This window comes from Ostrea edulis, chromosome 6 (genome assembly GCF_947568905.1).
Source record: "Ostrea edulis chromosome 6, xbOstEdul1.1, whole genome shotgun sequence".
Taxonomy (NCBI): Eukaryota; Metazoa; Mollusca; class Bivalvia; order Ostreida; family Ostreidae; genus Ostrea; species Ostrea edulis.
The window spans coordinates 25,500,007-25,526,403 of record NC_079169.1 but is presented as its reverse complement, the minus strand read 5'-3'; the positions used below and the strand labels follow the sequence as shown (position 1 = coordinate 25,526,403).

The 26,397-nt window shown below is 35.6% G+C and overlaps 1 protein-coding gene across 5 annotated transcripts in view; it reads left to right on the top strand.

Annotated features, from left to right (window-relative positions):
* Window positions 1-26,397, top strand: part of LOC125683016 (serine/threonine-protein kinase BRSK2-like) — a 59,107-nt gene that overhangs the window by 24,362 nt on the left and 8,348 nt on the right. Inside the window, exons 2-18 of one of the 5 annotated variants that reach the window (XM_056142166.1) lie at window positions 54-148; window positions 989-1,074; window positions 4,492-4,632; window positions 4,827-4,943; window positions 5,591-5,624; window positions 9,453-9,521; window positions 10,194-10,340; window positions 10,467-10,501; window positions 12,120-12,171; window positions 17,482-17,594; window positions 22,587-22,687; window positions 22,951-23,011; window positions 23,159-23,227; window positions 23,553-23,815; window positions 24,649-24,691; window positions 24,974-25,097; window positions 25,743-25,917. In XM_056142166.1, the coding sequence (XP_055998141.1) occupies window positions 54-148; window positions 989-1,074; window positions 4,492-4,632; window positions 4,827-4,943; window positions 5,591-5,624; window positions 9,453-9,521; window positions 10,194-10,340; window positions 10,467-10,501; window positions 12,120-12,171; window positions 17,482-17,594; window positions 22,587-22,687; window positions 22,951-23,011; window positions 23,159-23,227; window positions 23,553-23,815; window positions 24,649-24,691; window positions 24,974-25,097; window positions 25,743-25,917 (1,725 nt within the window). Of the gene's footprint in view, window positions 1-53; window positions 149-988; window positions 1,075-4,491; window positions 4,633-4,826; window positions 4,944-5,590; window positions 5,625-9,452; window positions 9,522-10,193; window positions 10,341-10,466; window positions 10,502-11,893; window positions 11,946-12,119; window positions 12,172-17,481; window positions 17,595-22,586; window positions 22,688-22,950; window positions 23,012-23,158; window positions 23,228-23,552; window positions 23,816-24,648; window positions 24,692-24,973; window positions 25,098-25,742; window positions 25,918-26,397 lie in introns of all 5 variants that reach the window. The other 4 variants (XM_056142167.1, XM_056142165.1, XM_056142169.1 and 1 more) reach the window with 4 other exon arrangements.

Genomic DNA, 26,397 nt, shown 5'->3' with positions numbered 1-26,397 from the left:
AAATGGATTGCAAACTCTGTACGGTAGTATACTAAAGTTCTTGAATTTTACAGGGCTAGTCAAGATGGGTGTACACTGCGCTACAGGGAAACGAGTGGCCATTAAGATAGTCAACAGGGAGAAACTCAGTGAATCGGTACTGATGAAGGTCAGTAATCAAGGCCACAGCAGGATTTCGTTATTGTACACTATACTTGATAGATATTAGATCGATTGTAACTATGCAGAAGCCCATGATAATTTTTAAAGTAATAATATTTTATATTGCTAGTTATGTAGGTAATTCCATTTATATTCACAATGTTGTAAAGTCACAAGGTTGCCTCAGTGCGAAAATAAGTGCATGTCTTAAGAATAGTTTTATGTACCAGTATATTCATACAATAATGAACGAATTAAACAATTGCATAAATCATAATCTGTTTGCTAAATCTGATGATGCAAGATTTCAGAAAATAAGTCTCAAAAGATGCAGCAGATTCATACACTGTAGTGAAATATTGGGGTCACAAATCCATAGTATATTCTTAATGATGTTCATGTCATTTCTGTTAATTTTTGTAAAACCTCATCTATAAGTTTGCAATGGATTTATCTGATTATTTCTTGCAAAGCAATTGAATGAAACATTATTTAATATTCATAGTTATTTTGATTCGTATATCCGCTAAGTTAATAATATATTGATCACAAATGCAGAGTATGAACATAAAATGTTACCATAAAACAGATGGAATTGTGTACAAGACAATTCATAAAAGCATGAATATTGGTGTTTTATGTTTACACTGGGTTTACAGTGTCTGATGAAGGCTGCAGTGCCGTGGTGTAGAAATCAAAAGCAATTGATTAGTGCCCACCAAAAGACCTTTGCAAGGTTTTTAATGAAACGCAATGCTGTAAGAGTAAAGGAAGAGAATATAATGAGTCGTGACCATGAAAATGCTGACTGCAACTACATTGATTGTGTTTCTCTATTTTTGACCAGGTTGAACGAGAAATAGCCATAATGAAGCTTATCGAGCACCCCCATGTCCTGGGTCTTTTTGATGTGTATGAAAATAAAAAATATTTGTAAGTATCAGTAGATTACTCTTGTAGTACAACATTAATCCTCTGGTTTCAAGGTAATATGTTAAATACCTTTACAATGATAGAAGTATACTGAGCAAACAATGGGCACTAATAGCCCCCTTTGAATCTGATTAATCTATGTTCTGGCTGATAATAGTGTACATTTAATATTTGTCCTAGCAGACATTGATGTTATTGATTGGTGCTTTGTTGTGGAATATTTGATAACAATGTAAGCTGGTCCACATCATACGAGAGTGCCAAAATTACAGACATTATCAGGGTTTAAAAGATTTATTTTTTAAAAACATTCTCTCAAATCACTTCCAAATCCAAATAGCTTTGCTAGTTTAAATAAATATCAAAGATTAAGTAATGTAATCATAAACTCGTATCACTCCGTCTTTACACCCGACCCACAGGCGGCTGTTACTGTAGAGTGAGAGGCAGTACGGGTATTTTAGGCCCTCGGTGTCTGTTGTTAAAAACTTGAGAAAGGCCCCTTCATCACTGAGGAGGTGAATACAGTGGTTGTTGAAGTCGGTAATAATGATGTTACAGTACGTGTCACACACGATTCCGGACGGATGAAATCGCTCCTTCGTATTCTCATTGCCATGATACACAAATTTCAGTCTTCTATCAAATGACACAACTTTGATTATCACTACATCTTTCGACTGTCGGTCTACTACACAAATATCTGTATTGAAATTTTCTGCCACACGATAGGGGAAATTAAATAATCGAACTCTTTTGTCATCTGCATATTCATAGGTTTCTGTTAAATGCCCTTCCTCTGTGAGATGTTGAACCATTCGCATGCTGTCCTCACTGACATCATAACAATCTTTGTCCACAAGACATACTAATAGACCCCCATCGAGGGCTAGCCCCACCCCCAGGGGCATCAGTGGTTTAGTGGTCCAGAATTCCTCCACTTTACCAGTCTTATAGACCTTTTGCATGGTACCCCCTTCAAATTCAGTGTAAACCATGTCCCCTGAGTGGAGAACCACAAAGGAACTGGTCCATCCCCCAATATAAATCTGTTTGGTGACTTTACCTCGATCATTCATTCTCTCTGTGAATTTGGAGTTATTACAGTGAAACCAAGTAAATTCCTCTGAGAATGCATTGATGGCTAAAACAGGTTCAGTTCCATGTTTAAAACAATGAATTTCTGTCACTGATGGAGCTGGGGGTTTATCTGTACTGTTTATGTCTACTTCATCAATCACAGCTGATAGTTCATCAAGACTGATTTCTGAGGGTTCGATTGTTGAGGGGTCCTGAGAATTCTGTGGAAAGTATTTATCACTGGTGTCTTCACTGACCATGGGATGACCTTGAAGGAATTCCTCGCCATCAGATTCTTCTTCAATTTTTTCTAGTTTATCTACAGTCTGGGGTTGAACAATTTCCTGAATTTCTTCATAGTATTGGTCTGCTGCCATGTCTTCATTAAAGATTTCAAATAATGAGATACTGGGAGAATTTCTGTCCATAAGTAACTGGCTCTCAGTTGTCTGCTCCATGCATTTGTCATTTTCCGTCCGATTTTTTCTTTGACTAATGATGTCATTACCTTTATCCCACATATCGTCCTCATCGGAGGATACGACTGGATTTGTGTCAGGGCTCCAATTCGTTGTTAGTTTTAATTTATCACAAGTCTTTTGTTGGTCATTTTCCGATTCTCCAATGCTTTCATTTTTGTCCTCATTAAATTCTGCTTCATCTTCCATGATATCCAAACTCCCAGCCAAGTGCACAACTCCTATCACTTAATGGAGGTGAAACCCCCAGAGTGCATCACATATTGTTTACAAGAAGTGCAGTTCAGACCGAGTAGTAGGTAGATTCTTTATAGTCATTTCATGATTTAAATATAAGCTATTGATTTAGTGTCGACTTAGTGGACCTGTTATAGAACATTTAAATGTACAACTTGGCAGATCTACACATTCTTCTAGCCTAATGCTACATTAGAATATACCAGTGTTAATTTGGCCAAATAAACCATGTGTGAAATGTAAAGTGTGTGTCATCAGCTGAGTGCATTCTTCTCAGGTGTGCATGCATTTTCTATACCAGCACCACTGACAGCTTATGATATAATTCAGTCACAACTCTAAATATTACAATTGGAAAGAAAAGAATGAGTGACAAGTTGTGTTGTATGTGTGTTGATCCTATGTGCAGCTTGAGGTGCAGAAAAACCGATAAAATTTATGAAAGCTTAATTAACTGAAATTATTCTTAACTTAAAATTTAAATATTTTTATGCAAACTGATATGCATATTATAAATTCATGGATTTTATATGCCCATCTTGTAGAACTAAACACTCATGAAAAATTCATGTTATGATTTCTAATGAAGGCATAAAAGTACACATAGATCTAGTAAAATTTTCATTTTGAAATGAATTGTTATAACTCTAATAATTGAAAGCAAAAGCTTTTTATCTGATTCTAAAGATATTGACTGACATACCATTAGCTATACTACAATCTAAAATCAGATATTTTTTGAGCCAAAGGTCCAGGATATCAGGAGTTTTGTCCCTTGGTTCCTCAATTTTAGTACTCAAAGACCCATAAGATATTTTAGTACTAGTTGGTACATGTAACATACAAGATACTTTATTGGCTACTCAATGACCCGGCCTGGCCCAGAAGGCATTTTTACTAACAAGAGTACATTTGAACATTACTTCAGATCTTTTAAAAAAACTGATACAAAATTGCTACAATCAATAATGCCCAGTAAAACAACAGAATTTTGAATTGTCATAAACATCCATGCACAGTAAAAAAAAAAAAAAAAAAAAAAAAAAAAAAAAAAAAAAAAAAAACATTCAACAACAAAAAATTAGTCAGGTTATGCTCAATGTCAATAATGATCAAGTTCATGCTGCACAATTTGATAAATGTATTTATAAATTTGTTCTTTTGGTATCTGTGTATAATAACAGATTTACCTGTGGTACTATTACCAGATACCTGTATATGATAACAGATTTACCTGTGGTACTATGACAGATACCTGTATATAATAACAGATTTACTTGTGGTACTATTAACAGATACCTGCATATAATAACAGATTTACCTGTGATACCTGTATATAATAACAGATTTACCTTTGGTACTATTAACAGATACCTGTATATAATAGCAGATTTACCTGTGGTACTATTAACAGATACCTGCATATAATAACAGATTTACCTGTGATACCTGTATATAATAACAGATTTACCTTTGGTACTATTAACAGATACCTGTATATAATAACAGATTTACCTGTGGTACTATTGACAGATACCTGTATATAATAACAGATTTACCTGTGGTACTATTGACATATACCTGTATATAATAATAGATTTACCTGTGGTACTATTGACAGATACCTGGTTCTAGAGCATGTATCTGGAGGAGAATTATTTGACTACCTGGTCAAAAAAGGCCGACTCACCCCCAAGGAGGCCCGGCGATTCTTTCGACAAATCATCTCCGCTCTGGACTTCTGTCATAGTCACAATATATGGTACAGTACATTGGGTTTAGTTGGTGTGAATTAATCTGAGATGTTGATGTATCACTTGTGACAGGTGGAATGTGAAACACTAAATTTCCTGACACTATATATAGAAATAAGGAAATGTGTCATATGGTTGTTGGGAGATAATTCCATTATGGTAATTCAGCAAGTGTCAGAAATATAGGGAATTTATTTTTCAGTCACAGAGATCTGAAGCCAGAGAACCTGTTACTAGATGATAAAAATAACATTCGAGTTGCTGACTTTGGTATGGCTTCACTTCAAGTAGAAGGCTCTATGTTAGAAACCAGTTGTGGGTAAGATGCAGAGCATACTATTACTAAAGCATGCCACTTCACATATATTAAATGAATAATGTTAATTAATAAATTGCTTTTGAAAGTATTTGAAAACATACATAAGTTGAGATGATGTTTAACTTGAGTTAAGACAATGATTAATACATATACTAGTCTTCATAAAAAGAGAAAAACCGTTACGTGTATGTGTGTGTCTATCATTCATTGGTTAAACTAGCTGACTTTATCCAACACCCATTGGATAAAGGTACCTCTAGTTGTTTTGTGTGTGTAGACAGAGGAAGTGATTAGTATGAGATAAATAATACAGCTATAATAGCGTGGTTTCATTATTTTTCTAACTTGTGGAAATGGTATGTGTATATTCACTCAGCAAAGCCTTGCAAATATAGTATTTACCATGTCAACTTGTTGGATAAAACAAGCATAAAATCACTCTTTATAGATATCATCAATATTAAATTTTGTGAAATGTTAAAGAAATTTTCTGTGACCTAAAGATTGTCCTTTTTTCCTATATATAATTTGTAATCCCTGCCAGCAAAACATACTTTATGAAGTCTTCCAACTTTGCAAGCATTGACATGAAACTGATTAAGAACTTTGTAAGATGTTGATTCGTATGCCCCCCGCTACTATTGCAGGTCACCCCACTATGCATGTCCGGAGGTGATTCGGGTAAGACTATCCTGGACTTATGTTGATGTTGTACCTCTGTTGTCCTTTACCAGTATCAATTTTTGTTGGTATGTATTTTTTCTCCACCGTTTTATGTTTCCATGGTAATAAATAACATACAGCTTCATGTGTAACCTACAGCATGGTTAGATAAAAATGGCTTTGATATTTTCCTAGAATATGTTGATGTGATAGTGGAATTGTGAGTTGTGTAAGGTGAAGCATTGTGCAAATATTTTGGCATTCAAAGTACCCCTTTATAACAAACACTCAGATGCACATGACTTGTATGAAGCTAGATATTTTCAGGGGGAAAAACTGTATACAGTTATTAAGTTAGTATGAGGGCAATAGTCATTTTGTCAGTCCTGAGATAAGAATTGTTGCCCAAGGTCAACAGTTCTTACCAAGGGGCTCACAAAATGACTATTGCCCAAATATACATTTAATGAAAAGGTGAAGATAACAAACAGTGATCAATCTCATAACTCCTATAAGAACACAGACCCCTGGATATACAAGAGGTGGAATCAGGTGCCTAGGAGGAGTAAGCATCCCCTGTCTACAGGTCACACCCGCTGTGAGCCTTTTATCTTGATCAGGTAAACAAAGTTATCTTTATTATACCAAAAACAGTCCTGGTTAATTACCTTGTTTCAGCCTTTCTTGGCAAACAATAATCAAACAAAGTTATAAAGATGCTTGAAACAGACTTGCAAATATGAAACATTTTAAAGACCATGTCAGGTAGATATGCAAATAGAACAAATCCTAGGGCAATAGTTCAAGTAATGTGTTTGTTAAGTTACAGGGCAAACAGTCATTTGATTTTATCTTATGTGATTTTTAAGTTACAGGGCAAACAGTCTTATTATCTAATAAACCTCATATAGGAATAGAATAAGTTGAGGTATGATAATTATACCCTACGCGACGAAGTTGCGGAGGGTATATGTTTTTGACCCATCTGTCAGTAACTTTCTTGTTAGCACAACTCTTTTGAGACCACTCAACAGAATTTTGTGAAACTTTGTAGGTAATACGGACACACTGTGTAGATATGCATATTCCTGGGAAATTCTGATTCAATAATTTTTGTGGGAGTTATCCCCTTTTGAACTTAGAATTTCGAGTCTGTCTGTCCTGTTCTTGTCAGCGCAACTCCTCTGAGACTACTCAACAGAATTTCATGAAACATTGTAGTTAATAAGGACACACTGTGTAGATATGAATATTGCCAGAAAATTCTGATTCAATAATTTTTCTGGGAGTTATGCCCCCTTTGAACTTAGAATTTCCAGCCCATTTTTTGATCAGTTCTTGCAGTAATGCATAGCATTACCATTCATTATGTGAGGCATTGTAAAGCAATATTGGAGTGTGGGGTATGTGAGCTTGCTCACCTCTGCTTTCTTTCATTAGTTTTACCACAACAGAAGGTATTGATTTCTTACAAATTAACAAACTCAAATGAAGTGTTGTAATGGGTGTAAGCATTTTTTTCCTTGTGACAATTAGAAATTGCCAGAAGAAGTTTAGAGATCTTGAAAATTATTTTTTGTGGAGTGCCAGGAAGTCCCAAGGGTATAGAGATAAGCTGGAAACAGATCGATGCAGCATCAGCCATGCCTATCGGTTGACTGTCAACAGTCGTGTGACATAACATTCCAAATTAAAACTTATTACCAGCACAGTCTTGTGTGTAGTGTGCACGGCATGACTTACACCATCTGTTACATGACATCAAAACAAAAAGAAATGCATGGCTGATATATTTATCATTGCAGAATGTTCGTCTTCTTTCTCTGCATGAAGTTTTGTGGAACTGTTTGCATTTGTGCATTAGGTCATTGTTTGCCTACAGTGCATTATTTATTGATTGAATGTGGATCAACATCCATCACATAAACAGGCAACTGATTAGCATTTCAAAAATATGGATGATGCGGTTAGATTATAAACCATTATAGAAAGTTGGGGGTGTTATATGAATCATTGAGTCTATTCACCTGTCTGGAGGTGTGTGGGCCATAACTTGGTAATTAATGAAGGTGTATTAGATGCTCCTAATTGAAACAAAGGTTATCTTAAGTTGAGGCCATGAAAATAATGTCAAGGTCATTAAAAAAAAAAACACTTTCAAAAATGCTTCTGAGAGGAAGGGGGAAGTATTAGTCACGGGAACAGCATGCATGTGATAAGTTCAAAGAGACAAGGGGTGAGATCAAACTCATTTAGGGTGAGATTTGGTTTTTTTTATCAGATTTTGATGAATTTCTCATTCATTGCTCATGTATGTAATGTTTTGAAACAAAACAAATATTTCTCCTTTTCAAACAAATGTAGAACAAGAATACAGGCATAATTTATTTTAGAGATAAATTTCATTTTTGAAATATACTTTAGGGCATGAACTGTGACGCTTTATGCCTGTATACTTCCTGAAACGTGTTAGCACATTATGAAAAGTATGCTGGCGTGAAGCTTTGCCGTTCATACCTCATATATATTTTCAAATATGAAATTCATTTCTTATGGACTCATTGTGGCAGAGTGGCGTTTTTGAAAAAAAAAACCAAAAACTTATCTTTATTATACACACACTGCCAAATATGTTTCTTACGCAGTATTATTCCGTCACTTGAAATTATGTTGATGTAAATTAATAACTACAATTGTTTGGCATATACTGTATCTATTTTGATTTCATGGTAAAATAATAACCATATCTTATACACATTGTACACATTGTATCTTATACATGTATTTCATTTGTTTTGTACATTTGTATATGTTTTGTCTTGTTTCATAAATAAAAATCCTTCAAAAAAAAATTAATTTCTTACATCAATATTCTATGTCCATTTCTGTTGGAGAATTCCCAGCCGTTAAAATAGTTGTTCTATATTGATCAAGATTCATACGCACATCGTTCACATTCATGAGGAAATGGCTATTATTCAATTGGTAAAGATATCGAAGGCAAAACATTGAAAATATAAATATTAAAATAACAACATTACCAGGCAAGTAGCAATGAGGGATGGTGCCCCTTTTTTGACAATGTACTTTTTCCATTGTTATTACTACATGCAGTGTTGGCTATTTTTCAATCTACAGGCTGGTTGTGCGCCCCCCCCCCCCCCTCCCCCCCCCTTTTAAAAAAATAATAGTAGTAATGAATTGTAAAATTGAACTGATATAAATTGATCTGAAGGATTAACGCTATCCTCCAGTATATTTTTCAAAAAATAACTTTTTTGGCTAGATGGATTTGATTGCTGGTGGTCAGATAGCTCAGTTGGTAGAGCACCTGACTAGTGACTAGAGAATTCAGCACCTGACTAGTGACTAGAGAATTCAGCACCTGACTAGTGACTAGAGAATTCAGGGTGCCTGGGTTCCAATCCTGGTCTACCTGACTAGTGACTAGAGAATTCAGGGTGCCTGGGTTCCAATCCTGGTCTACCTGACTAGTGACTAGAGAATTCAGGGTGCCTGGGTTCGAATCCTGGTCTTGTCCTTTGCATTTTTCCCCTTCTGGTAACACTTGTTTAGATTGGTTCTCAGCCTCACATTATGATCTATTACAAAGTACATGTATTTTGTTTGTATTGATGCAGATATTGATGGCAAGGAAATATTCAAATATTCTTTCTTATTATATGTATTTAAACAAATTTTCCATTATTTAACCTCTGTATGTTTGTTAAGTACTTGATCTAAATGATTTCATGAATATTACCAGGATGTTGACTTCTCAGTCAGAAGAAAGGTACGTCTGATGGCACCTGTAATTTGAACTTTTTCCGTTGTATCTGGTTTCAGGGCGAGAAGTACGATGGACGGAAGGCGGACGTCTGGAGTTGTGGTGTGATACTTTATGCTTTATTAGTTGTGAGTTTCCGTTTTCTCGTCTCCTCTCTATCATTTAAAGAAAGACAATTATGTTTAAATTTGAGACATCTGTTGAAATGATATAAAAAATCTCACTGTGTTGTAATGATGCATAGATTCATTTAACGTCTAATTCATTAATTTATTATGTCAAAATCACCTTGACATCTTGCATAATGAATTCCAAAATCTGAACGTGGAACATATTGCATTGCAGTAACACTCATAAAGAAATAAGGTTATAAAGAAAGAATAATTTGAAAATCTCTTGCCATATCCTTCATAATCTTTGTAGAGAAAGGAATGGTTATAAAGAATTTTGTTTTAAAGACTTCCCAGTTAAAAGGACACTTCAGTAATGAGGACTTCGGCATCATACATGTATATTTATGCTCATGATAAATGCAGTCTATTCAATGAATTATTTATGTTTTATGGGAACACTTTGGTCGTATTGATTCAATGAAATATTCAAATTTTACTGGAAGAACTTTGGTCCTGTTGATTTAATGAAATATTCACATTTTACAGGAAAGACTTTGGTCCTATTGATTTAGTGAAATATTCACATTTTACAGGAAGCACTTTGGTCGTATTGATTCAGTGAAATATTCACATTTTACAGGAAGCACTTCGGTCCTGTTGATGCAGTGAATTATTTATATTTTACAGGGAGCACTTCCCTTTGATGATGACAATCTTAGGCAGCTTCTGGAAAAAGTTAAAAAGGGCGTATTTCACATTCCACATTTTGTCTCACCTGACTGTCAAAATCTACTGCGAGGAATGATAGAGGTCAATCCAGACCTTCGACTGACGGTACGTCCGACCCGGGATCTGTGTCAAAGACATCCGAGTAAAACAAAATCACTGTCTTTGGCAATTTACCATGCATAATTATACAAATACAGTGATGTTTAAACAATGAAGATACTTATATTTCAGTTAGAACAGATCCACAAACATTCTTGGGTTGTTGTGTAAGTATGACTGCTTACTTTGATGTTGAAAATTAGATATTGTAAAACAAGAAAATTTGGTGCACTATGAATTTTAGAGCCTTTTAGCACAAAAGACATGATTTGTTAAGATTTTCAGGGTACAAATCATATACTTGGGCCTTATGCACCTCCTGGCGTGGGAAAACTAAGTACTTGTACTTAACTGAAAGAAAATATTGTCATTTTGCAGCATGTATAAATAATATACAGAGAATACAAAAATGGTACATGTAAGTGTTCTAAAGATAAACAATGCAATATGATGTGATCATCAGCTAAATATTTTAGTACGTTTCTTGAATATATGCCTGAACATAAGAGAAAATACAATTATTTAATTCCATTTTCTGTTATCTCTAACCGACTTCTCTCTCTGATGTTGGTTCGGAATTATCATTGTGCTTGGATACCACAAGGCACTACTAGGGTGTTGTCTTACAAAATTGGTAAACGAATTATCACTCATTTCAGTGAGCAATGGATAATTTATTTTTTTTTCAAACCCATTTTTAAAATACATATTACAAGAGTGCAAGTGATCGATATGAGGAAGCCCGCATGCATTCAAAATAAAACTGGTTGTAGTTTTCCATATTTCATTCTATTTTCATCAAATATCAGCCATTTTCCCTATCAAAGTTATTGCCTTTTCTCTTTTTATTAGAGTGGTTTTCCTGATAAATAAAATTTTTCCCATCTTTAAATTCATTTCCAATGCCATATTGATACAATGCATATGTTGTTTTTGGGATATATGGAAATTCTGCTTAAGAGTTGTACAGTGTATAACTTTCAAAAACAATTTTTTAAAGACTTCTAAAACAAGCCTTAATTATTATGTATATCAGACGTAAATTGAAAACATCAAGGATTCCTTAACTTTAAAAGATGATAATGATAATGATCTTTACTTTGTCAGTGGCACAGACAAGCCTCTGAATGAGGGCTTGGTTTAGGACGTACAGTTTGAGATTCTCAGACAGTAAGCTCATGCACAAATTAACACATAACACAGTAAGTGGATGAAACATATTTCATATGAAAATGGAGAAATGGGATTTGTGCAAAAATTTTGGAGAGAAATTCATATTGTGCTAATATTTATTTGCATGTAGATGCATTTGCACTAATTATTAGTTTGCGCCAAATTTTCTTGTTTGAGAATATTTATATTGATTCATATTTCAGTATTCTTAACAAAAACCTCTTCATGGGAGCTTCAGTTATAATTGAATTGAAATTCAGATGATTTACTATTTTCCATTTTATTCTATTTTAAATATGAAATGTTTAAAGTAAAACAAATACCATTTTAAAAGTATAATGCTTGTATATATAAAGTGATATTTAAACCACAAGTATGTATTTTAGGGGTACAAAGCAAGATTATGATATGGAATTACCTGTAATGCAAATTGTTCAGGTAACCAAGAATTCTATCTTTGTGAACTTCTTGGATCCTCTTCCGACAGATGACCTTGACCAAGGAGTACTGTGACCTTGACTGGATACTTTTTTATCTGTCTGAAGGAGATCCATGAATTTCTGTACATTTTCATTTCTGTATTTCACCTTTCTAATTATTATGATTTTCTAGGGATAGTCAGGGACTTGTAGAGCTAGAATTACCTGTTTCACAAGTGGTCCAGGTAAAATTCACCTGAACATTTTTCCTTATAACCCTCATTGTTGGCTGCACAGCTTGGCTTTTGTCACAGAATTACATGAGTGTGTGGTACAAATTAGATTTTACATCTGTTTGTGTTTGTTTGCCTTAACTCGAGATGGAAATATCTTGGTTCAGTGTTTGATATATTGGGAATGCATTTGGGATTATGAAATAAGTACCAGTCGCATGGGGAAACTCTACATCACAATTTTTGTATGGTTTTTATTAGCTCACCTGAGCCGAAAGCTCAAGTGAGCTTTTCTGATCAAAATTTGTCTGGCGTCGGCGTCGTTGTAAACTTTTTACATTTTCATCTTCTTCTCAAGAACCACTGGGCCAATTATAACCAAACTTGGCCAAAAGCATCCTTGGATAAAGGGCTTTCAAGTTTGTTCAAAGAAAGGGCCATGCCCCCTTCAAAGGGGAGATAATCACAAAAATGCAAAAATAGGATGGGGTCATTTAAAAATCTTCTTTTCAAGAACCACTGGGCCAGAGGAGCTGACATAGTGCAGATTCAAGTTTGTACAAATCATGGCCCCTGGGGGTAGATTGGGGCCACAATAGGGGATCAAAGTTTTACATAGAAATATATAGGGAAAGTCTTTAAAAATCTTCCTCTCAAGAGCCAATGAGCCAGAAGAGCTGAGATTTACATGAAAGGTTCCTGACATAGTGCAGATTCAAATTTGTTCAAATTATGGCCCCAGGGGGCAGGTTGGGGCCACAATAGGGAATCAAAGTTTTACTTGAGAATAAATAGAGAAAATCTTTAAAAATCATCTTCTCAAGAACCAGTGAGCCCAAAGAGCTGAGATTTACATGAAAGCTTCCAGACTTAGTGCAGATTTAAGTTTGTTCAAATTATGGTCCCCAGGGGTAGGTTGTGGCACAATAAGGGATCAAAGTTTTACATTAGAATAAATAGAGAAAATCTTTAAAAATCATCTTCTCAAGAACCAGTGAGCCCAAAGAGCTGAGATTTACATGAAAGCTTCCTGACATAGTGCAGATTCAAGTTTGTAAAAATCATGGCCTCCAGGGGTAGGTTGAGGCCACAATATGGACTAAGATTTTACATGCAAATATATATGGAAAGTTTTCAGATATGGTCCAAGGTAACTCAGGTGAGGGATGTGGCCCATGGGCCTCTTGTTTAATTAACTATAATGGCTCTTTGGCCGAGTGGTTAGAGCATCGCGCTCAAAATCACATGGCCTCTCACCTTTGGTCGGCGCGGGTTGGAATCCTGCTTGCTCCGGTAAGTGAGAAAGTTTCCCAGTTTACTTGCAGAAGGTCTGTTGTCTCTTCCCAGATACATTGTATCTGGGTTCTCTCTTCCATAAATTAAGAAACTGGGTGCTACCAGATAACTGAAAAATTGTTGAGTGTGGCGGAAAACATCAATCAATCAAATCAATTAACTATAAATCTCTGGTATGGGAAAAATGAGTGTCCACAATCCTGACTGTTAGAATGACTTGTCGTGTCTAGAATTGTGAAACTTATCAGTTTTTTATGCCCTCAAAATTGGAGATTAGGGGCATATAGTTTTTGGTCTCTTTGTCTGCAAAAACTTTAAACTTGGCCATAACTTTTGAATGGATGGCGATAGGGCTTTCATATTACACAAGTATATTCCTAGTTTTTTGAAACCAAAATTTTTTACCTTGTGACCTTTACCTTGGGGTTTGACTTTTTTGGAAAACTTTAACCTTAGTGATAACCTTTGAATAGCTGGTGATAGGGCTTTCATGTGAATTCCTCTTGACTAAACCTTTCTTTAAGTAGCAAAATTTTTATGTCATGACCTTAGAGTTTGGCCTACTTCTGAAAATCTTTAACCTTCTAAACTTTTGAACGGTTAGTGCTAGGTCTTTCATATTTCAAAATTTTATTCCTTGGAACAAGAACTTTCTTTTTGCACCCTTTTTTACCTTATGACTTTGAAATTTGGCCATATGGGGACATCTGTCGACATGGTTCTCCATACATATGTGTCTGAACATTGACGATCCCGATATTTTGAAATGTTTGTGATGTGATTGTGTCTGTTGTGCATGATTTGTTATGCGACCTATCTCCGATACCCAGAACAAATAATCACTAAGGTAATAACCACTCGACAAGTGATACTGATAGCAGATAAAGTGTCACTGTGTGGAACACCAGTCATTGATATAATAGGTTCCACCCACAGACTCGTGAATACTGTTTTTAGCTCATCTGAGCCAAAGGTTCAAGTGAGCTTATATAATCAAAATCTGTTCATCATATGTTGTCATTGTCGTAAATTTTTACAATCCCAATCTCCTCTCCAGAACCATTGGGCCAATTTCAACCATACTTGCCACAAATCCTGGGATCAAGGGGATCTAAGTTTGTTCAAATGAAGGGCCATGGACCCTTCAAAGTGGAGATGATTAAGAGATAATGAAAATGGAGTAGATGTTTAAAAATTCTATTTTTCAAGAATTATTGAAGTAGAAAAGCAGCTATTTGTAGGAAAGCTTTCTTATTTAATGAAGATTCAAGTTTGTTCATACCAAGACCCCAGGGTAGGGGGCGGAGCCTTAATAAGGGTAGAAAAACATTGGTACTTTTGTCTAATTAGACTGTAAGCATCCTCAAGAAATGTATATTCAAGTTTATTCACAATTTTACATAGGAATATAGGACAATAAGGGTACAACATGTTAATTTTTAAATGTGAAAGCATCCTCATGTCGATTAAATTCAATTTGTTTACACCATGACCACCTGCATCGTTTGAAACCCACGGTTAATGGAGAGAGGAACGGAGCGTAATCAACCATGGGTTTCCAATGATGGACCCCCTGGGTCCAGGGTAGGTTCACAACAGGTGTTCGAAGTTTTACTTAGTAATCTTTAAAAGCCTTCATTTTAAGAACCACAAGACAACAATTTGTCAAACTGAAATGCAGAGATTGTCCTGTAGTGTAGATTATTAACCCCAGTTTCAGATCAGAATCACAATAGAGGTTCAGAGTTATATATGGATATATGGGGAAATTCTTTAAAAAGGATACAATTTGTTTGGTCAAGTTGATTTGGAAGTGTCTAGAAGTAGACTACCAGTAATTTCTAAATTTGTTAACCACAACCCTGCATGAGGCCAGGAATTATTCACAATAAAGGTTGGAGGTTTACATTGGAATATATAGAAAACATTTCTCTAGAACAAGGGTACAATTCATGAAATAGATATACATCATTTACCTAAGTTGTGTAGATTCACGGTAAAACCATGACCTCTGGTACAACAGTGGGGTTCACAATAGGGGGTTCAAAGTTTTACAAAATAATGTATGATTTCTGTTTTTAAAAAGATCTCCTTCTCAAGTTAAAGACCAGAAATAGAACCATTCATCAATCTGATATACAAAGATTTTTCATATAGTGGGAATTCAAGTTGGTTTAAACCATATTCCCTTGATTATATGCATTGTTATAAGGGTTTAATATTTTACATAAATGTATTATGTAGTATAGATTCAGTTTTCTTCTTTCCATGACCACTGAACCTTTGTGAAAATGATATGCAAGCATCTTTGGATATGTAGTGTATATAGTGGTCCAATACCAGGAGTTGCCTTATTGCTGAGCAGCTGTTGGTGTTCCTGTAAGATCTATGTATGAGCAAGGTGGCTCAGGTGAGCTTTGTAGCAACGAGCCTCTTTTTGCAGAAAGATGCTATCCTCCTTTCTTATGAATTGATTGGGCACATGATTTTTAAAATCAGATTTGTTTTTACTATCATTCAGGCAAATCCCTTATTTCCTATTAAGAATGGGGAGAGCTGATTTGTGTAAAATTTAGGAAAGGCAACAAGGCTTTGATATTATGATACTTATTTTGTAAATGAATTGACTGATCTAGCAGCCAACATGACAATAACTAGAAGCTGAGGAAAAAGCATTATGTGTGCCCTGTAGTTAGGTGCACATTTGGCATGTTGAAAGGACTTTTCTATATGAAATGGGGTTTAACTGTCTCTCTCCAATCAAAGAATTTCTTTAAAATTAACTTGGAATGTGGTAAAATCATGTTGTGTGCATGTTTATTTTTGCATATTGAAATATCCTGTATAGGAATTGTTTGTGGTCCCTCCTGACCTACGTTGTTGACCTTTCACCCGTAGAATGTGTTCTCTGTTGTACCCCTTCCAGCTCGTGAACTCATCAGTATGTGTGAGCCCAGTATAGATTTATAGAGTTCTGTCGGAATAAATTGCCTTAAAATGATGGAAAGTCTTCAGTATGTGTGGTTTTTCTCATGAAGTTCACAAGGTAGATCTATAGTGTAATAGAATTAACTTCATCAGGAGACTCCTAGTGTGTAGGACGTAGGACCCTGGGGAGTTCAAATGATGTGACACAATGTGACTCTGATGATATTAACCGTATTTGTATTCTTTTAGTTGATGTTAAATGTTCTTGGACTACAATTATTGGTTAAGAATTTGTTTGTTGAAATATTTTGTAGTTAGCAAAAGTTTACAATAACTATGAAATATAATGTACTCTCATTTATGAATATGAGTTTCTCAATATTTGTTACTCTTCCTGATTGTGAGCTATATACCACACGACACATATTTTGAGATCCCTTGCTTCTATACAGTTGTATACATGCTAGGTTCAATGTCGTATATATGCATTGCTTAGAAATCAGTGAGTAATAGATCATGTTTAATCTTGTTTAATGTAATTCATATCCTGTTGTTTTTCCATTTGTGCTGTGTATCTACAATATGTTTTAGAAATCTCTGTTATTATAACTGGGATGTTTTACAACAGAAATGAAGCCAATGAGGAAACACATTACTCTATACATTATGTTTATGCATTACATTTTCTTTCTTATGATTGTGTTTTACTTTTTGTATAAAACTTGAGTATAGCCTTATTGCCCCTTGTCGTCCCAGAAAGAAATGTCTATTTGAGGGGGGGGGGGGGGGGGGGGGGTGGGGTTATGTGAGGTGATAACCTACTTGGGAGCTTATAAAAAATTGGTCAAGGCAGTTTAATCCACTTCTCAATGAATTGTAGGTGTCAACCTCATTTATTGACCTTCTCTACTTTCTTATATTCACTATATAAAGTGTTTTTAATTATAAATATGTGGTGCAATATGGAATATCCAGATACTGGCATGACTATTGACAAACGTAAATAATTCTCAATGTTCACTGTAACTCAATGATATAACAAAACAAAGGTGTGAAAATCTCCCTCCTTTTCTCACATTGTCCACCTTTGTCTTGCAGACCTCTGTGATACCCACAGTGGAGGACCTGGACCCAGATGTACTGTCCACAATGAACTCTCTACAATGTTTCAAGGACAAGGACAAACTTGTTACAGAACTCCTCAGCACAAAGTAGGTCATAAGCAGGGTTATAGTTCATCTTTATAGATCATTTTCAACTGAAAGTAGGTCATAACCAGGGTTATAGTTCATTTCTATGGGTCATTTTCAATTGAAAGTAGGTCATAATCAACTTTGTAGGTCGATTTACTCATCTTGTGACCAGCTGAAACAGTTAGTATGATTTCTGGCCACCTACTTTTGTGGTGACCTGTTTCAATGGACAAGTGCATGATCATTCTGAAAGAAATACCCATTTTGAGGGAAATGTTTTGCAAGTAGGGGCCACAAGAGAAAAGCTCATATCTTGAAACTGGTGTATGGACTTGAAAGAAATAAGCTTATGGATTGTTGTCAAGAAATAGATAACAAAAGCAAGGAGAAATCAATTTATCTTCTATAATTTTTGCTGCCAGTGAGCATAGTTATTGACATTTCCTGATGATGTTGCCTATGTTCATGAATTATACTTAGTCTAGTGATTGACTTCAAGAAATTAGCTACCACTGATTTTTGGCAATTGTGGAATTTGTGGTAAAAAAAAAAAAAAATGACAGAATAAATTTCTTGGTTTTTTTTTTTTTTTGTGCTCTGTAATTACGGACTTTCAATTTTTTGCTGCACTATCATATGAGGCTTAAGTTAGTAAGTTTAGATAGGCAGACCTTGAGTATAGGCAAATATAATGCAATAAACATGGAAAAAATACTAAGATTGTTTTCAGAGGATTTTTATCAAAATCATTTAATAGATAAATATTGATTTGCTTGTGATTTTTAGCACATAACTAATGTGAATAAGCCTCCAATGATGTTTACATAAGTATCATGACAGCTACAACAGTGGAGACAATCTCTGGTGACCTAAACTTTGATCTGAGAAAGGGACAATCCTATTTGTCCTATAGACTGCACATCCCCCGCTTTCTGGGTTAGAATTCTCAAAAAAAAAAAAAAAAAAAAAAAAATGCACAGTATGTACATGATATTTACAGTACATGTAGTTCATTCATATCTATTTGCATTAGTCAGGTTGTGTGTAATACATTAGATAATTTTAACAACTCATATTATATGCTGACTTTTTATTAGCCGAGTTGCAACGAAGTTGAACTCGGCTATTGGTTTGGTGATGCGGGCGGTTGGGCGTCAACAATTGGTTTCCGGATGATAACTCGAAAAGTTTACAATCTAATCAAATGAAACTTTAATATATTGTTGGGTACCAGGTAAGGAAGACCCCTATTGATGTTGGAGAAAAATGGTCAAAGGTCAAGGTCACAGTGACGAAAAATAGAATGAAAATTTTAGAAAAATTTGGTTTCCGGATGATAACTCAGAAAATTTAAATCCGAATCAAATAAAAATTTGATATATTGATGGGTACCAGATAAGGAAGATCCCTATTGATTTTGGAGAAAAAAGGTTCAAGGTCACAGTGACCGAATATAGAATGAAAATTTCAGAAAAATAAATCCAAATCATATGAAACTTTCATATATTGTTAGGTACCAGGTAAGAAAGACCTCTATTGATTTTGGAGAAAAAAGGTCAAAGGTCAAGGTCACAGTGACTGAATATAGAATGAAAATTTCAGAAATATTTGGTTTCCGGATGATAACTCAGAAAGTTTAAATCCGAATCAAATGATACTTAAAGATATTGTTATGTACCAGGTAAGGAAGACCCCTATTGATTTTGGAGAAAATAGGTCAAAGGTCAAGGTCACAGTGACCAAAAATAGATTAAATTTTTATGCCCCCCTTTGAAAAAGAGGGGGCATATTGTTTTGCACCTGTCGGTCGGTCGGTCTTTCGGTCGGTCGGTCTGTAGACCATGTGTTGTCCGCTTAATATCTTGAGAACCATTCACTTGATGATAATGATATTTCATATGTGGGTTAGTTATGAGTAGAAGAGGATCCTCATTGTTTTTCAGGTCAAAAGGTCAAAGGTCAAGGGTCAATCTACTCTGGACATAGGAATATAATGTCCGCTCAATATCTTGAGAACCCTTTGCTTGAAAGACATCAAACTTGGCACACTGGTACATCCTAAGGAGTAGATGACCCCTATTGATTTTGAGGTCATATGGTCAAAGGTCAAGGGTCAAACTGGGCATAGGAATATACTGACCATTCAATGTCTAGAGAACCCTTTGCTTGACAGACATCAAACTTGGTACGCCAGTACATCTTCAGAAGAAGATGACCCCCATTGATTTTGAGGTCACATGGTCAAAGGTCAAGGGTCAAACTGGACATAGGAATATACTGTCCGTCAAATATCTCGAGAACCCTTTGCTTGACAGACATCAAACTTGATACACTGGTACATTTTCAAGAGAAGATGACCCTTATTGATTTTGAGGTCACATGGTCAAAGGTCAAGGGTCAAACTTGACATGGGAATATACTGTCTGCTCAGCACCTTGAGAACCCTTTTCTCGACAGACATCAAACTTGGTACACTGATACGACTTCAGGAGAAGACGACCACTATCGATTTTGAGGTCACATGGTCAAAGGTCAAGGGTCACACTAGACAGGAATATACTGTCCGTTCAATATTTTGAGAACCCTTCGCTTGACAGACATCAAACTTGGTACACTGGTACATCTTCAGGAGAAAATTACCCCTATTTATTTTGAGATCACATGTTTAAAGGTCAAGGGTCAAACTGGACATAGGAATATACTGTCCGTTCAATATCTTGAGAACCCTTTGCTTGACAGACATCAAACGTGGTACACTGGTACGTCTTCAGGAGAAGACGACCCCTATTGATTTTCAAATCACATAGTCAAAGGTCAAGGGTCAAACTGGACATTGGAATATACTGTCTGCTCCATATCTTAAGAACCCTTTGCTTGACAGACATTAAACTTGGTACACTGGTACATCTTCAGGAGAAGATGACACCTATTGATTTTGAGGTCGCATGGTCAAAGGTCAAGGGTTAAACTGTACATAGGAATATACTGTCTGCTCAATATCTTGAGAACCCTTTGCTTGACAGACATCAAACTTGGTACACTGGTACATCTTCAGGAGAAGATGACTACTAATTATTTTAAGGTCACATGGTCAAAAGTCAAGGGTCAAATTGGACATAGGAATATACTGTCCGTTCAATATCTTGAGAACCCTTTGCTTGACAGACATCAAACTTGGTACACTGGTACATCTTAAGGAGTTGATGACCCCTATTGATTTTTAGGTCACATGGTCAATCCACTCTTGACATAGGAAGATATTGTCTGCTCAATATTTTGAATTGATGATATTACTCTCAATTAAATGATGTGTGTGTGTATAACCCTTTTCAATTTTGCACCATGGGGGGCATATGTGTTTTACAAACATCTCTTGTTTTTTAAAATTTGGTTTCCGGAGGATAATTTAAATTTTTTAAACTTGAATCAAATGAAACTTGGATATATTGTTGGATACCAGCAAAGCAAGGCCGCTATTGATTGGAGAAAAAAAGGTCAAAGGTCAAGGTCACAGTGACCGAATAATAGATTGAAAACTTCAGACAAATATGGTTTCTGGACAGTAACTCAAAAAGTTTAAAACTGAAATTAGTTCTTCACAATTATATATATGCCATATCATTCCTGACTTTACAATGTATCCCATGCAACTCGGCTCATGCACCCCTGGGTGCATATACAGTGAAACTTCTCTAAACCGGCCAGCTGTCGGACCGGAAAAAACGGCCGGTTTAGAGGGGTGGCCGGTATACCGAGAATTTAGCATTTAGAGACATGTCAGCTCAATTTTTATTAAATATTTCATTGACATACCACAAACCATATAATATAGTGTTCAAGGACTATTATTTCACTATTAGAAATAAAACAAAATTATTTACTAACATGCTTATTTTCAATTTATAGCACTAAAACTAATTAAACATGATAAACATTTTTACATTGACATGCATAGATAATGGAAAACAGTCAGTTTAAATAAAACTGCATTTGATATATGTATAGAAATTTGTAGACTAGCAGCATTTATGTAGAATTTCGGCTTATGTTTTAATAAACAAAACAAACACATAGCCATTCGATTGCTGCAGTTAATACACAGAGTAGGTACTGCTTACTTTGATATGGGGATCTTTGATCAATTATCGGTGGAGATCAAACTAGTCCACTTGTACCTACAGGTAATTATTACAAGAAAGAGCTGTGCTGCAATCATCTAATTTTAACTAAATATTTATAACAGGATACATAAAGAAAACACGGAGGCCTATTATTGGAATTCCTCTTAGTACCTATAAAAACCCTGTTTACGTCCATTGCTTATATCGTTAACAAATTTATTTTCACATTTTTGAAAAGTGCAGTAGTAATTAAATATATAATTTTAATGTAGATGTTTCTTAGGAATTTTAAGTCTATTGAAAACTCCCCAAAATCATTTATCTATTGAAAATTATCATTAACAGTCATGGGTTTGTTGTTTATTAACTACCGCTTATATCCATGGTGTAACAATATGGCGTATTGATTGTATTCATTCAATATGTGCATATCTGTTTATAACATTTGGTACAGAAATTTGAAAGGGTCACTTGGATTAGCCAAGCACCAATTAACACCCTGGACAGCACAGGTAAACTATAGAACTTATAGAGGCCACTGGTGTTTTTCACACCTCCAGTTGATAATTTCCCACCTGGCCAGTAGGTCAGTCATTTTTCACACCTGGCCTGTCTTAATCACCCCTCTGGCCAAAGTTTTCTAGTCTTCAAATGTGGCCTGTATTATAAGGGTAATTTACACATGTTTGTTAACAATTGTACTTTAAAAAGTGGCCGATGTCCGGTTTTCAGGGGTGGCTGGTTTTGTGAGACTTTCTTTGTAAGGAAATGTTAAGGTTTCTGCCGGGACTTTAAAAATCGGCCGATGTTCAGGGAGAACCGGTTTTCTGAGGGGCCGGTTTGGAGAAGTTTCACTGTAATGATTTTTTACTTTTAAAAACATTTTCAGACACAATACAGAGAAGGTAGTGTATTTTTTGCTGTTAGATCGTAAACTCAGGAACCCTAGCATTGAAGATGACCACGAGATCAGACTTCGCTCAGAATCAGGTAAAACACTTACAATATCCGCTCTATATAAGCATCATTCATATTGTTTTCATAAAGTGTATTAAGTTAATCACCATCCAGATCCATTTAATTATTTCCAATCAGAATACTTTTGATTTATAGTTTGGCACAGAAATTACATAGTACAATCAATTGGACATGATAAGTCATAATAAGCAGGTTTGACTGTTCATGTGCTGGTGCTCCATTTGTTAAATGATGCAGAACAAGAACAAATTTAAGATGTGTCTTGTTTCCCTCAGCTGACCCTCCCAGAAAACGAGTAGATGCTGTGCAACTGAATCATCAAAATGGCCAGCCCAGGTACTACATTTTGTGTTTTATTTTAACAAAAATTATATACTACCAATATGTCCCAAAAATAACACTGTTGAACACCAGTTTACTAAACTAATATAGCTATTGAATGTGTATGTACTAGCTAGTAATTCACTGACCCTGTACTAACAGACTGTCGCTAGGAAGTATAAGTGAAGGGTCACCGGTAGCTTCCCGCCGAGCACTAGCTGTACAGAGAGTGTAAGTTAATATTGTTGTGTTGTTGGATGTAAATAAGTGTGCAGATGAATTTACAAGAAATTAATCAAACCAGCATGCAGAATTTTCAATTCTAGATTTTTAGAATTGACTGAACCATTGGCTGGGCAGCTATACAAATTCTTGTGAAATTTTCTTGAGTCTAAGTTGTATTGTAATGATGATGCATGTTAAAACTAATTAACCTGTATGGTGCTTGGGTACATGTGACAAATTTAAAACAATAAGCTTCATTCTGTCAGTGAATACCTATACATATAAATCATTGAAGTAGGAGGACATTCTTATATGTTGTGTCTCTTTCCAGCCGAAAGGCCAGTCTATCCAGTAGTCCTAGCAGTTCCCCAATATCCAGTGTGAGAATACCTGCTCGGGGCCCCACCCATAGTCCCTCAGCCACACCCCCAGGATCCCCCGCCATTCAGAATAACCCCTGGAGGTCACGGCTGCATACCATCAAAAACAGCTTCCTTGGCTCTCCTCGATTCCACCGGCGAAAACTCCAAGGTATCCCGTATGGTAACCATGGTAATGGGTATTGTAAGGAGGTACCACCGCCTTTGTTGACAGGTACAGGTGTTAAAGGTGGTGCACGGAGTGCCACCATAGTGTGGAGGCTGTCCCTAACTGGCTTACTGTGAAACAAAGAGCTCACTCTCCTGGCTTTTGGTTTGAGTTAACTCCCTTCTCCGTAGTGTCTAACCAATGCTAGTGAATAATATTGAATTGCTTGTCTACATGAATTACTGTAGATTTTGTGGAGATACGAATTTATAGAAGAATTTTATATGCTTCTGGTTTACTGACTTGTGTCTGTCAGTCTGTCTGTCTAGTTATAGCTTCCTATGTTCATCTGCTTTACTACAAGTTGTGGTTGAATGAGGTTCAACATTTTACGTGCACTTGGTGGATCTAAGGGGGAGTGAGAGAGGAAAGTGGTGGATCTAAGGGGTGCTGAGGGAGGAAATGGCAGTCATGTTGAGCAAGCTGTTTCATTTATACTTTATCTACTGAGTGGAATAGTTTATTGGAATTTATACATGAATGCTGTTTCATTAATCTAAAATAACTTTGTTGGTGTTAACTTGTGCAGGTTGAGTTTCAAAATGGCATCTGCAAAATTGTTCTGCATTTATATTGTATAGAAAAGTGAACTAACGTTTTTGAATTAGCATGGCATGTAATTTTTTTCCCTGGTTTCTCTTACTGGTATTTTTCAAGGTAATACATGCATTGTAATATAAGAATAAATGATCCAGTTAACAGAAAATTAATGTAAAACATATATTGCAGTTTCATAGTGAGATATATGGATTGAAAATAATGCTAAATGTTCCAAGTTTAAAACAGATTGGAAAAAAAATCTATGGCATACAATGAGTATGTTGTGTTGTATTCTTCAGTGCCTACAGAGGATGTTTCCATGACGCCCGACTCCTCCCCTGAGTAAGTTCCACATTTCACTTTGAGTAATGAAGCAGGATTTATATTTATCGAATTACATTCAAAATTTACAGCATTCTTTTGCCATAGCATTCAAGTTTTGTAATTGGATTGTCTGCAGTAATCTCTTGAGATTTCAATGTGATTTTTTTTTTTCGTGTTGTAATTTTGTATGTAACATATAAAGACTGTTGTAAATTTATAGCTTAAAACGCATTCATGATATATGGATTTTTTTTAAATCTTGCTATTAAGATGTTGTTTTAATCGTGTTGCTTATTGTAGAATGACAAAGAAGTCTTGGTTTGGAGCCCTGATGGGGAATGAGAGAGAGGAACATCATTTTATTATGGCCCAAGACAAACCTCTGAGTCAGGTCAAGGCAGACTTAGTACATGCTCTACTGTCGGTACGTTGTTTGTTGTGAATCAGGTCAAGGTAGACTTAGTACACGCTCTACTGTCATTGTGTTGTTTGTTGTGAATCAGGTCAAGGTAGACTTAGTACACGCTCTACTGTCAGTGTGTTGTTTGTTGTGAATCAGGTCAAGGCAGACTTAGTACACGCTCTACTGTCAGTGTGTTGTTTGTTGTGAATCAGGTCAAGGTAGACTTAGTACACACTCTACTGTGAGTTTGTTGTTTGTTGTGAATCAGGTCAAGGTAGATTTAGTACACGCTCTACTGTCGGTACGTTGTTTGTTGTGAATCAGGTCAACGCAGACTTCAAAAAGAGTGTTTGATTCTTATAATTCCAATTTGTTCCCTGTATTATTGATTTTAAAAAATTGAATAGTTTCCCCGCACAAGGCTATTTGTTTTCAGGCGCGTATGTATACCTAATGTTTTTTGATTAATTGATGTGTAAATTCTCATTTAGCTTTATTTTTATCCAATCAAAACAATTGTAATAAACATTGGAAGTATTCTTCATTTAAAGCTTAAAAATTTCAAGTTTTACAAGCACCCAAAATCTTTTTGAAAGTTCATGTACATAAATACATGATTGATTATAATTGTATGATTATGCTGACTAAGAGTGAATGTCTTTGTAGACAGCAGACCTCAGTCACAGTGTAGTTTCTGCTACTTCATTCCGAGCAGAGTACAGGCGATCAGGCAGTTCAGCCATGTTCTCCAGAAATGTACGATTCCAGATGGACATCACTCCCACACATGGTGGCAGTCAGAACAGTGTGATGTACTGCCTCACCTTCACACTTATAGCAGGTACAGGGTTCTCATTGTCTCATATTTACACTTATACAGGTACAGGGTTCTCATTGTCTCACCTTCACACTTATAACAGGTACAGGGTTTTCATTGTCTCATCTTCACACTTATAGCAGGTACAGTGTTCTCATTGTCTCATCTTTACACTTATACAGGTACAGAGTTTTCATTGTCTCACTTTTACACTTATAACAGGTACAGGGTTCTCATTGTCTCATATTTACACTTATACAGGTACAGTGTTCTCATTGTCTCATATTTACACTTATAGCAGGTACAGGGTTCTCATTGTCTCATCTTTACATTTATAACAGGTACAGAGTTTTCATTGTCTCATCTTTACACTTATAACAGGTACAGGGTTCTCATTGTCTCATATTTACACTTATAGCAGGTACAGGGTTCTCATTGTCTCATCTTTACATTTATAACAGGTACAGTGTTCTCATTGTCTCATCTTTACACTTATAACAGTTA